Source organism: Eleginops maclovinus, chromosome 2 (assembly GCF_036324505.1).
Source record: "Eleginops maclovinus isolate JMC-PN-2008 ecotype Puerto Natales chromosome 2, JC_Emac_rtc_rv5, whole genome shotgun sequence".
Classification (NCBI taxonomy): domain Eukaryota; kingdom Metazoa; phylum Chordata; class Actinopteri; order Perciformes; family Eleginopidae; genus Eleginops; species Eleginops maclovinus.
The window spans coordinates 9215539-9229621 of record NC_086350.1 but is presented as its reverse complement, the minus strand read 5'-3'; the positions used below and the strand labels follow the sequence as shown (position 1 = coordinate 9229621).

The 14083-nt window shown below is 38.5% G+C and overlaps 1 protein-coding gene across 1 annotated transcript in view; it reads left to right on the top strand.

The window, feature by feature from the left end:
- LOC134883412 (cGMP-inhibited 3',5'-cyclic phosphodiesterase 3A-like) overlaps positions 1 to 12751 on the top strand; it is a 68136-nt gene extending 55385 nt beyond the window's left edge. Inside the window, exons 6-14 of the mRNA XM_063911773.1 lie at positions 316 to 467; positions 585 to 722; positions 913 to 1024; positions 1213 to 1326; positions 1910 to 2109; positions 2682 to 2885; positions 4201 to 4362; positions 7251 to 7539; positions 8119 to 12751. Coding sequence (XP_063767843.1) covers positions 316 to 467; positions 585 to 722; positions 913 to 1024; positions 1213 to 1326; positions 1910 to 2109; positions 2682 to 2885; positions 4201 to 4362; positions 7251 to 7539; positions 8119 to 8432 — 1685 coding nt within the window. The 3' untranslated portion in view covers positions 8433 to 12751. The remainder of the gene's footprint in view (positions 1 to 315; positions 468 to 584; positions 723 to 912; positions 1025 to 1212; positions 1327 to 1909; positions 2110 to 2681; positions 2886 to 4200; positions 4363 to 7250; positions 7540 to 8118) is intronic.
- Positions 12752 to 14083: the final 1332 nt, after the last annotated feature.

Below are 14083 nucleotides of genomic sequence, written 5' to 3'. Positions count from 1 at the left end.
AAATACATAAATACCAGTCTTTCTGATGATACAGACCGCTGTATAAAGCACTGTTGTCACCAGATACTCTAGGACACATGCTTTGAGTTAGAGGCATGCAATCACTGAGATGCATCATTGATAATGAATAGGAGCCTTCACCATCTCTCAGACTTTAAGAATTGCAGAAAAGATATACAACAAAGTGGGATTAGGGGAAGTGTATATGCAAGAGAATTAAATTAAAGGACCTAAAAAGACCGATTTTGTGCATCAGTTTATATTTTTTCCCTTAGGCCACAGTGTTACATCTCTCTGTTTTTTCTCCATCTCTAGCTGAAGACCCAGTGGTGGCGTCATCAGACTATGACAGCACCCACGAAGCCAACCACAGTGACAGCAGTGATGTAGCACACACAGAGGAGGACACAGAAGAAGGAAAAAACCCTGCGCAAAATGTCATCCTTCTCCCACTAATACCTCCAGAGGTGAGGCCGGGCTGAATGACTTCTCATACAATATAACTCTGCTAATGAAACACGAGAAAGATAAAACTTTTTATCATTGAATTAATTTGTTCTACCACTTTTCATCTTGTGGCGCAGGACCAACCAATTCTGGCTCCAGAGCCGTTAGTAATGGAGGTCTTGGAGCCATTGATGAGTCAGCTAAATAATTGGAACTTCCCCATCTTCACTTTAATGGAGAAGACCAACGGGAAATGTGGACGGATCCTCAGTCAGGTGAGCACATCGGAGAGCAACAGCGATTCAGCTCAGATGTTTGCTATCGTGTAAATACAACACTTCCTATTTACTGATTCAGTTTCCTCCTTTCTTTCCTTCTTTTGAATGATTTCACCCCTTTTAAATGTAATTTGTTGATTATCCACGCCTGATGATGTTCACAGACAATTTCATTTTCCTGTTTCAGGTCTCCTACAGGCTCTTCGAAGACACCGGCCTGTTTGCAACCTTCAAGATCCCAGTAAAAGAATTCATGAACTACTTCCATGCTCTTGAGAATGGTTACAGAGATATACCATGTAAGCTTTTACTCTTCCTTCAGTTCATTCTTACTGCAGCTGCAATAGTGAGACCAGCCACTAGAGGGAAATGTCTTACCATCAAACATATATGACTGTGTTCAGCCTTTATGTACTTAAGCAGCCTCACAGTGCACCCTGGTGGAGAAGCTGACACACAATGAACTGACTTTTATTTCCTGACCAAGATCACAACAGAATCCACGCCACAGATGTGCTTCATGCAGTCTGGTACCTCACGACGCAGCCCGTCCCCGGCCTGCCCAGCCTCATCACTGACCACGGCTCTGCCAGTGACTCAGGTGTGTCCTTTTGTTTCATACATGCATTTGTCCTGGTGGGGGTGCTGGTGTGTATGTGAAGCTATCTATTCATAGTCTGATGCCACATAAGAACACATGAGCTCTCAAAGGCCTTGTATTTATTCATTTTATTATCCATTTATTACCATAAAAAGCTGTCTATATCTAGGCCAGACTTTTTTTATTTAGATTTTTCAATCTGCCTGCAGCTTTTCCGTGAGCCTTGTTATTTATGTCGGAGCATCAAACCTGCAGGAGTGTGTGTTCTTATCCTACTCACAGTTTGTCTTATCTTACTCAGGCTTTTGGCACTTGCATTTACGTATCAAAAACTATTTGAAGTCTAGAACAGCATGAAATTGCAGGCAGATTAGAGTTCCTTCTCACCCATATTTCCATAACCTCATTTGTATGCCTTACTAGGGCCATCCCTTTGATCCACATATAAGTGGATTTGAAGTGTGTGTCTGTGCTCCAGATTGTGTGCGTGTGTGGTAAGGCACATGAAAGTGCAGTTGTGTCTGTGTAAATTCTGCCACCCTGCTCTTCACCGTCCTCCCTTTGTCTGTTCCCCTGCGGCTAGACTCTGACAGTGGAATAACACACAGTCATATGGGCTTCCTGGTTTCAAAGACCTACACTGTGTCAGAAGATGGTTACGGATGCCTGTCAGGTCTCATACCTGCTCTGGAGCTCATGGCCCTTTACGTGGCTGCTGCAATGCACGACTACGACCACCCTGGGCGGACCAACGCGTTCCTCGTGGCCACCAGCGCCCCACAGGTACTCGTGTTCACCCTATGGTAGAAAACAGCCTCTGATTGATCAAAGTCAGTAGAAGTTCATTTGCTTGATTTGCTGTAATATTCAGCTTAACTTTGTATTCAACAAGATGATTGTTTCATTGACGGTTTTTCCTCCACTTTGACTAATTCACCGCCGAACAATCCCCAGTTACAGCAGCTGCTCGTTGTGTCATACATTGACTGGTGCTGAGATTGGATTTTTTACGTTATGTTCAGATCTAGTATTTAGTATCACACAAACGAAGCTACAAAGTGCTGTCGTAAAATCTATCCATCCATCCATCCATCCATCCATGTATCTATCCGTCTATCCATCTAGTATATATCTAGCACAGTGGCTATCATCTTCTTGAACATGGTACAAGCCTGATGTGTTATTCAATTCTGGTGTTGGAGTCAATGTCTCTTGAGTCCCATTCTAGCAACATTAAAATGATCTGGAGCATCAAGGCCTTTCTTTCTTAGTAATATAGGTGCAGGATGTCTGGATTCAAATAAAGGAACTTCTATACGAGTCAATGTGAATGTAAAGTGATTGTGTGTTTGCAGGCAGTGCTCTACAATGATCGATCAGTTCTGGAAAACCACCACGCAGCCTCAGCCTGGAACCTCTTTATGTCGCGGCCAGAGTTCAACTTCCTCGTCAACCTGGACCATGGAGAGTTCAAGCGTTTCCGTTTCCTGGTCATTGAGGCCATATTGGCCACTGATCTGAAGAAACATTTTGACTTCCTAGCTGAGTTCAATGCCAAGGTAGATTTAAAATACAACTGTTTGAGATTTAATACTGAAAAGATGTAACTTTCTAGTTCAAACAGTGTACAGGTTTGGTTGATAAAATCATTGGAAAATGTTCCTTTTGTCGACATCATGAATATAAAAACTCCTCATTTCATTTTTTTGTACCTCTAATATAAGTACTTTGGGGATTATACAGTATTTCTAAGTCAACACTAGCTAATGCATACCTAGCATGTTTGAATAGTTATTTTAATTTGTTGTTTTTGGAAATGATATTGACTGCATTGTCTGGTAACTTTATGTCAGAAGCATTCTGTAGTTTATGAGTCCAATGTATCCTTAAGAGATGCTTGCCATACAGTCATACCTCAACTCTTTTAATAAAAAAAAAGCTTTATTGAAAGGGAAATATCCTGCGGTTTTCAAAGAACAGGTCTGTTTCTGCAGAACATTGCAGCAGTTCCAGTATGTTCAGCTGACGTCAACAACACAAAGCGCCCTGCAGCTTTTCAAGAACTCATTTAAGTGCAGACAGAATGTTGGCTTTGGATGAGGGACTTGGGTTTTTCCATTGTGAGCATTAGTACAGTTGTGGTGCTCGATGGCCAGGACCTGCCAGCAAGCATCGAGTCTCCTGGCTTGTCTCTCTCATTGTTGTGCAACCGACTCTGCTGTTCCTGGAAGCAAATTAGCTTTCTGTGAAGTACTACGTTTCGTACTTGATCTCTTTAGCTACTGGATTATTAGGTTAGATAAGACTCTGCGAGTCAGTGGTGCTCCTTCTTCTGATCTGAAGCTCATTAAAGATAAATAGAGATAACAAATTAATTCAAACACTGTTAAGATAAATGCAAGCTTTAACTTCATGTGTGTGGGTGTGCATCTGTAGACATTTGTGGACAATAAGAGACTTCACTGATTGAATTCAGAAACCTTCATCAATAATAATATCACACACGTAGGAACTGGTCATAACCATTTAAACAGTCTATGGTCATATAACATCTGTAAAGCATAGTAATTAAAACCTCTACCGTTTGGATAAAGCGCATTTAAAACAAAGTAAGCACATATTATTGTCCTATTATTGGTAGTTTTATTGAAAAGGCCTTAAGTCCTCATTGCTTTTGTCTTTTAAATTGTATCCCAGTGCTGCTGTTTGCCATCTCCCTGATTGATAAACCCTCTAGACATTATTATGAATACACAATCTTTGAACAACAGATGAATTGCGTCACATTTACATAACATCTGTACATCACATGCTTCGTCTGCCTACATATTTGAATATATGAAATGTCAACATGTTTGTTTTCTGACCCCCTAGGTGGGTGATGATCCCTCCACAGGCATTGACTGGTCCAATGAAAATGACAGGCTGCTGGTGTGCCAGATGTGCATCAAACTGGCCGACATAAACGGGCCTCTGAAGTGCAAGGAGCTGCATTTGCAGTGGACGGAGGGCATCGTGAACGAATTCTACGAACAGGTGTGTGAACCGCTTTTGATGGGGACCCAATGTATTTGCGTAACTAAAGATCAATGGCCTGTCACGTTTACGTGCAGGCGGGAACAAAACAACATAACAACAGTTTACTGTTACACATGATCCATACCAGCACTCCTACAATGCTCAAATACATATATATATACTCTATATTTATTATTATATAATACAATATGTCTCAAACTCCATAGAAGTAAGTCAAAACTTAAACACCTCCTTTTCTTTATTTTTTCCCTTCCTGTAGACTTTTGGCTTCAGGCGTTTTCTTCCTTTAATTCATTTTTCAATTCATCTTTTTGACGTATTAAGACAGTAATGGCAGTGCTCCCCCCGAGAGCTGCTATTGTTTGAAGAGCTGTCATAAATTCATGATGAGATGTATGCATCTATTCAGTATGTATTCTTCTTTTGGTTTATGGATTTCTATGTTACCTTCATGAGCCAAAGCAATGGTAAAAATAGGAAAGATGTCTTCGTTTGGGCTGAAAAAATGGGCTCGGGATTTAAATGGATGTGTCCTATGTCTGAATTTGTTGTCATTGAATAATGTGTAATCTGTCGCCTCATTTTACTACTATTATAACATACTGTATAGTACGATATGGTCACAGTGTTACATTCACCTGTCCAATCTATATCAATTCAATACAGCTTTGTCATAAATTCTACGTTTAAAAATATAATTTCTTTATAAACTGCTGGAAATGTTTACCTAATATTGGTAAACATTCATTATTGAGGTCAAAATTAAAGCTAGTGTTGTACTGGACTACAGTATAAATACAGTTACAAATAAGAGGTAGTCATATTTACATACATAAGGGTGGCTGAATATTAGAAACAGCTCTGAAAATGATTCAGCACAGTGCAACACAACCACTTACATTCACTACAATGCTTAAAAAGTGTTATTGAATTAACAGCTCTATGATTGAATACTAATAGAGGCATAATAAAAGAAGGTCATATGTCAAAATGGCTGCATTGGATTGCATTACATTTTGTACTCATAAAGTTGCAACAGGGCACAGTGCTGCTATAATTAACTGAAAAGTTATCCGTTCAGCCCAATGCTGCCCTCAGTGACCTCTGCTACACTTGTGCTCTGAATATTTGCTAATTTCTCATCATGGCATTTGAGACAATCTAGGGCCCTTTTGTGCCCCGCTACTTCAGACAGGCGGGCCAAACAGGACACACAGATTGTGGGAGCCTTGCAGGAGAAAGACTCTTTATTGACAATAGTTTAAGGGCTGCTGTGTGTAGTGACGCAAGCAGGCTGCCCAGGCAACTGTCATTCAGGTGGAGCAGCATCGTGATTACACTGACAGCCTTAAGAGACCAGAACCTTGAGAAAACCAGCAAAGCCCCTTCAATATAACTTGGTCCGGGCTTGTATACAAAGCGTCATCACGGACAAACACTTTGTGATGGAGCCCAAAAAAAATTGACGGAGCGTTGAGGATAAGATTTGTTTTTCAGGCTTTCAGAAATTGATTATGATGTGTGACCCAGGATCTACGTATCTTGAATCAAAATTGCTATATTGGATGAATCTCTGAGCTTTCAGAGGCTTACTCATATATGTATATACTGTATATATTGTAAATCCTACTACCAAATATGAGCAGTCTTATGTATTTGGATAGATTATCTCAAAGACATGACATATTGATTTGTGAAAGCTAACTTTGAAATACATATTTTCAGGAGGCAGGAAGCTGGATCTCAGAGCAGCTTCTCCTATGTTTCTTTTCTTGAGAACATATTAAGCTTACAGTGGAAAAAACATATAACATACAAGGTACATGTATCATCACTTAACATGGCCAAAGCTCCCCACGCTTCAACATGTGTAATGCAAAACATAATAATACAGACACACACTAATAGGTAGGTAGGTAGGTAAGTCAAAAAAAAAAAGAATTAATTAATTAATTATAAATAGTTTCAATAATAGTTATAGTTTGGTAAATGCATTAGTAAAAGTGTAACAATAAATGCAATGCAACACAAGCCAACATCCAACTGATGTCAATTTACCAACAAGTAGCAGATCAAGATCCCAGATCGTGCCTTTTGATGCCTGTTATTGTGCTGTACAGAGAAGGAACCGGAACAAAGGCCTGCTACTTTAAAGTATGTAATGACACTTTAGGTCAGTTACCAAGGCAACCAGGAAACCTTGCTAAAGCTGTCCTTCATTGCCATTCATACACACGTCACCGACACTCACATGCTGCTGCCCCACAGTCTTCCTGCAATATTCTTCATCGAGCTGTTTCAAATGGTATCAGACAGTTAAATGTCTAGAATCAGTTGCTTACCATTCTCATTCTTCAAAAGGGATGCAGGAGTGATCTCAAGAGAAACTCCCTCTAGGGGCAACTTTGGGATTTTAGTCTTTCCAGACCATTTATTTGCATAAAAACGTATGTGAAGCATTAAAGAAAAGGGAAAGCAAATTACGCATGTTACGTCCTTTTGATCATTAAGGTTACGTATGTTAAAATAAGTAAAGAAGTTGAGACATTTGGTTTCACACAGGCTAAAATACGCTTGGGTAAATTGCTATGTTAGTGTTACTTCTCCTTCACGATCCCACCGAATGGACTTCATCTGTCTAGACACTATTATTGGACTCTTGTTTCCTTAATAATTGCTACAGCCACTAAATGTCATTGCCTTATTGTATTTGCATCCGTCAGCAACCGTGTAAATAAATGACACGGGTTTGAAAACAGCTTTGACATTGATAAGCGTGATATCCATCCCACGTTTCACTCTGGCCTTAATAACTGTAACTATTGTAATGTGAGTCATGCCATGTGTTGGCATACATAAACTAATATGGTTCATGCTTTATGTAGGGTGACGAGGAGTCCAGCCAGGGCCTTCCCATCAGCCCCTTCATGGACCGAGCGGCACCACAGTTGGCCAAACTCCAGGAGTCGTTCATCACACACATTGTGGGACCACTGTGCAACTCCTATGACTCAGCCTTCCTCATTCCTGGACGATGGGTGGATCCCAACCCAGAGGGAGAGGAGCCGGAGATAACGGAGAATGAGGAGGAGGAGGAGGAGGAGGAGGAGGAGGAGGAGGAGGAGGAGGAGGATACTGCAGAGGAAGATGCATCCACCGGTTCAGAGGCATCACGTAAGTAGTCAAAAACAAAGCTTTAAAACTCAAGAAGGAGCCAAAGCCTACTCTGGAAGTGACCAGAAAAAATGTAGAATGCCTGCTTTTGTATGACCAAAGTTTTTATTGTTGCCCTTTATTGTCTTTATATGGATTTGATTTTAGAATGGAATTTAATGCAGGACATGTGTTTCCCATCAAAAAATACAAATGTGTTATTTGGCAGATTTATCTAGCTTAAAAACATGGCATCACAAAGCCACAAGGAGAACACATTGAAAAGCAGAGGAGAGTTAGTAAGCCAATGCATGAGCCTGGGAATAACACTTTACATTGTTGTGGTGGGCATATATAATTTATGCAACATCATCCATATTTCCAGCTTTATTATTCATTTCAAATAAAGGAAAAGAGAGGCAAGATATCTTAAATGGCTTTGAGAGTGGTGCGTATGTGACACTGTGTTCTTCTGTAATTGTGTAGCTTCTGTCAAAAGGTCTGACCACATAGTCCGACAGAGAGACCAATTAATGTTCTGAGAGTCAATGCAGTCACTAAAAAAAAAATCTTCACAATTTCTTTCTTTTTTTTTTCCAGAGAAAGCAATTTCCAAGAAGAGAAGGAAAGTCTTCTGCCAGATCACCCACCACCTGATGGAGAATCACGAGATGTGGAAGAAGGTGATTGCAGATGAGGCACCAAAACAGGGCCAGGGAGCAGAATCCGTCCATTTAAACAATGTAGCTGAGCCAATCCTGGCTATTCACGAGGAGGAAGAGGAGCCAGGCAGCAGAGAGGAGTTACTAGAAGGAGAAGATCCTGAAGAGGGAGTGGAGGAACCAGAGTGGCCCGTGACTCCGCAGGAAGACTGTAAACCTCCAGAGGAACGAGCGGAGGAGGACCCACAGTGAAACAGCTCATGGGAAATATGGCGTCAGTCAGGGCAAGGATGTGAAAAAGTATTTGTTGTTTTCCTATCCTATCAACTGACTCCTATCTTTGCCAGCACATTACTTAGACACAACACTGTAGATGTTTGGGAAATGTGTGCCTATACATAACAAAAAACAGGGTGGGAAATTTGTGCTTTACACATTGTATCTGAATATCTTGGTTCACCAAACATTTAACGGAGCTTTCCATATTGCAATACAGGATTATTTGTGTACTTTGGGATACAGACTCTTTTGCTACTGTCAAGAGATGAGGAAGACTGCTTGCACAGACCTCAACCCAATGTGGTAACACGGGACTGCAGACATTTGCTGCCAATTTATACATAATTATTTTCTGAATGCAGTTATATATAGACATCACAGTTACTTGTACTTGTGTTTCAATTTTAGCAAGAGTTTATGAGGTCAGGCATCGACCATATTATGTTTTCTTTTTCTATATACGGATTATAAAGCGAGTCAATCAATTAAGGAACATTGGCGTATCTTTTTTTTAAACTTCTGCCAAAATAAATCACTCACCCTTAGGCTTTGGAATATGAAATGTAATCCTTTTTTGACATTTGTTGCCAAATTACTGTAAGTACTTTATACCAATAGGTATGGTCATATTACTTTAAGGAAGGAGACAAGAGGCTCCTCACACTCTGTATTTGTATGCGTGTGTGTGTGTGTCTGCATGTTTATATAAGTTCTTCTCCAGAGGACATAGCTAGATTTATCCGATTTATTTGTGCCATCTCTGGTGTCCAGCCTCGAGATAGATATAGTGGTCTTTACAGGGTTCACTGTCCTAATTGTTGTAATCCAGAGGCCTGCACTAAGACAGCATCAGAGGGTGGCTGGAAATTAATTTGTGCTCAATACAAGACCAAAAAGGGAATACAGTATAGAGAGCATACACTAATACAACCAAAGTTTCAAGGAACCATATAAGGGGAGAAAACAACAAAAAGGGACCAGAAATCTATTGAACAAAAGTCAATAAAATAAATTAAATCCTACAATATTCTTTAAAAAGGGTCCACACATCAGGTAATATACTTTCTCTTTGTCTCCATTTGCAACCTTAGAATCTCTGACTATGTATTTGGACTCAGTGTGCTGTATTACAGTCTAAACACACTTATTTAAAAAACCTGCATATGATGCTGACCGTTAACCCTCAGGAAAACCTTAACTGTAGAAAAGTAAACATTTGTACCTCCTGTGAGGACAGTAAGTTACAAATATGCAGGGATAGTAAATTAGTTTAGAATATGTTCATAAAAGGCTGCAGTTTATGTCACAACAAAGCAGATTAACATGTTGAACTCTTCCCGCGTCACCTCAGGGAGACACGCATTCTCTCAGAGCTCCAGAGTCTGGATTTAATATTTCTGCTGGGTCAAGTCCAATTTGATTTATCACATTTATTTCTATGATGATAAAGAGGGAGATCATTCTGATAGAAAAAAAAAATGTTTATCACTTGAAAAATATAGTCAAGGTTAATGTAAATCAGTGTTGATGCAAGGCTGAAAGAAGTTGAAAATAATGTTTTTTATTTAATGAAATAGATACTCAGTGATGGCCAGATTGACAGTGATTGCAGCATTATGTGTTATTTGATCATTTGAAACACTAAATCATCAGATTTGTCATTCGGAATTTCCCCTCACCCAATGTTTTGTCACTCATACTCACTTCATGGGAATGTGTACTTAAATTTGCACATTTTTAGTGCTGATGTCTTCTTATGTTGAACGATCACTGTGAAAAAGAAACGATAGTGAATATGTTAGTTTTTGCAATCTTTACCCCAAAAATTAAACTGTTAAAATCACTGATTCATAGCAAGAGCTCTCCAAAAGCTTCCAACAGACATACAAACATTGTTTCTAAAACATGACCTAATATTCTTTAATTGAATATAACACTATTACATTATTGCACAACACAAATCATAAACCCTTCTTTAACAGAAGCCACGAGGGAAAAAAATTACAAAACCAACTGCGCAGTAGCGTGAGTATGATTCAAAATGCCTCTGAAGAAAATTCTACTTTTGCATATAAAAGTGTTTGAGAAACCGCGAGTAGATTTTCATTTGAACAAGTGAAGTGCTGAGTTGGTGGGTCAACTATTTGTCACACGAGTGCAGTGAGGCAATAAGTAATGAATTATCCAGTGATAAACTTGTCGAGTTCTCATGACCTACATGCTCATCTGAATATATTATCCACTGGCATCTCATCGCACTGCTCTCCTCCATTATCTAATTTCTTTAAAAACCTCACATAGAGAAACCTGAAGATTGGATATGATGGAGTCTTCCAGCGATTGAAATAACATTTGGTGTAGAACATCACGTCCTTGCGGATCATGCATTAGCGTACTTTATTACCACCCGATGTTCCTGACTGGTGAATAGCGCACTTCATCCATAATGGCCTGTTAACTGCTGTCCTGGGGGGGGGGGGGGGGGAGAGGAACTCAGGAAGGGCAGCTTAGGCCACACAAGTCTGATCACAAAGACATTGGACAGAGAATCATTTATATTGGACCAAACTTGTTAGCAGCCGCTGAATCAGACTTTTTTTCCTGGCCTCTATTGATCGCATAGCCGCCCTTATTGTTTACTCTAAACAACATGCCTGCTGTTGTCTGTATGTTGCCTGCAACTCATCTCTAATGAGCTATAATCACCAGCACAGACACAATGAATACATCTTATTCAGCATTTTCATACACGCAAACCATTTAATACAATACAGACATTTTAGCTAAAAGTAACCAGAATTTTACAAAAAGAATACTTTGTTCTCTCTTTTTTATCACTATTTGGGATGATGTAACTTCCACTTGTAGTTTATATTTCAACCATCCAGGTTGTAAAATTATACAATTACATTAACTCTCCAAAGCTCCTCCTTTGTGAATGTATAGAAACAGTATACAGTGTGTGTGTGAAAGAGAAAGATGGTATGTTTGTGTCCATTTGAATTCTTCCATTGGCCTCTCTAATGTGACTCCTGTATTTAGCTAGTGCTTACTGTTAAGTAGAGGATACTATGACTCACGAGTAGAGGTGGTGTAAAAAATGAAGGGTAAAGTGATGCAGTATGTAGTTCTTCAATGCTTCTCAGATGAAATAATTATTCGCAGAAGGACCTATTGCATAATTCTGCTTGTGCTTCCACTTTGATCTGCTTAGCGTGCAGATCAGAGCTCCTCACTGGCAACAGTAGTTGATACAATAGTAGCATTCATCACATGTCTCTCATCACTAAAGACGATGGGATCCTGTCCACTGTGATAGTATGTTGAGGATCGATTTTTTATTTTCAGTGGACTATATATGCATTTCCCCCCCAGTCACATCAGTCTTAAGTCAATACTTGCATTTGAGCTGATCCAGTATATCAGTTTTGTTAGTGTATTTTTTTTTTAATTGGTTTATTTGAGTGTCATACTTATTCACACGTGTAGCATAATTGTAACCACGGGAACCAAACAAGCTTTACAATTATGTAAAAAAAAAACTAAAAAAAAACGAGACGAGTATTTTTATATAGTTCACACATGATTAAAGAATTGCTTTCTTCTCACTAGTACCTTGCACTTACCACATGTACTAATACTTACACAAGGAAGACTCTGTCCAAATACACAGTATTTGTGAACGTTAATAATTACTTTTCTTGCAGGTTGATGCTCCATTTTGTACAATATACATATATGCTGTACAGTAAAGAAATTTTAAAACTTCAAAAACTCTTTTAGATATACATTATTTATTTTTACCATTTTGTAATTTAGACACTATACTGTAGCTTCAATATTGCCAGACTTACTGGAAGTGCCTATATTGGTATTATGTATCATACAGTGAATATATTTGAAGATCATTAGAAGTTGTCACAAACTGAACCATGTGGATGTTGTAATGTGAATACATTGAATTACAAGACTATAATTTCTGTGGTATCCCCCGTGTCTGTGTTGTGTTTTTTCTTTCAAATTCTGATCTATATTTAGAATTAGCTTATTATTAATTGACACAAACTACATTATTATATAATCTGATATACGTTCTGGGTGCTTTGCTTCATCAAGACCATCAATGCTCTCGATCAAGTTTAAGTCTTGAACCTGAACATATTATCTTTTCTATTATTATGTTGTATTTTAAAGCCTTCTTTAATTGCAATGCTCATATATTTAATGTACAGGTCCCCCTTTGAGCACAGATGTCTGTCGATTTTTAAAATAAAGATTTCTTTAAATTAGAATTACATTTTCATGCCTAAATTGATAACGATTTTATTTTATTTGTTCTTTATATAGTTTTCTGAAATATGAAATGTGAGTGTTGGCATAAAAAACAATTGCAGCACAAATATTCTTTAATATTAAATATAAGAAATCGTGAATTGCAACTTATTTGAAAAGAAAACCAGTTGAAGCAGACAGGAGTGGTAAAGAAAACCAGTTGAAGCAGACAGGAGTGGTAAAGAAAACCAGTTGAAGCAGACAGGAGTGGTAAAGAAAACCAGTTGAAGCAGACAGGAGTGGTAAAGAAAACCAGTTGAAGCAGACAGGAGTGGTAAAGAAAACCAGGCCAGAAGTAACAGCAAGACCCAAGATTTGGAAATACCCTCGTGTTGGGTATCTAGAACATTTTATTACATTTTGTGGATTTGCCAGTCACATATATTCCTGTCTGTTTTTATTTAAATGTCTTTCCATTTATTTATCTGTAAAATGTATCCCAACATAAAGGTTAATATTCATTTTTGCAATAAAATGTACAGAGTCCGAAGATGTTAATTGATATTGCCTAATCTACTCGCAATTTAAGAATTATAATTCAGCCATTCTCGCTTTTTCTGAGGTAACAGCCAATTCTGCATTTGGGTGCTTAATAGGTATGTATTTACCTATAGGGTGTTTCAGTTATAAAGGATCTGCTGCATATGGTCCTGTTATCCCCATGGCAACAGAGAAACTTGAAAAATGAGGTCAGACCACCTGGTGTGTCAGTGGGCTCAAACAAGGAGTTATGGCCGTATCTATTGAATAAACCATTAAATAAAGATGCAAGAGTAGCCATGTGTTTTTATAGATTTTGAAAATATTTTCCTTCCTTTTTTCATGAAAATTGTCCGCTATCAGGTGAGTTGAAGACAACCTTCATGCAGGTACAATACATGCAAAAAACTGTCATCAAATTATTTTCAAAAGTTGGGATAAGAGGAGAAATGTATAATAAAAACTGCTCCATTATTTAAGTGTCTGCATTATTTTAAATGATTCACTTGAATATAGTTCATGATGAAAGCTGGCAGTTAAATATGCTTATTATAGTCTATATGCAATCCATTTAACTGAAACAGGCTGGCATTGAAGATTATAATATTTAACGTCCACATCGCATTCCAGAAGAAATAAGATTGTGTATCACATAGGCTACCGATGAAAGATTCTCTTTGGTCAAGGGCTCACAATCACTATTATAGCCCACAAAGACTCACATTAAGTTATAAAAAGAAACATGGAAATCCAGAAAAGTTGCAAAAAAAAGTACTGACAGTTTATTGATCCCTGTTTAAATGATGTGTTGC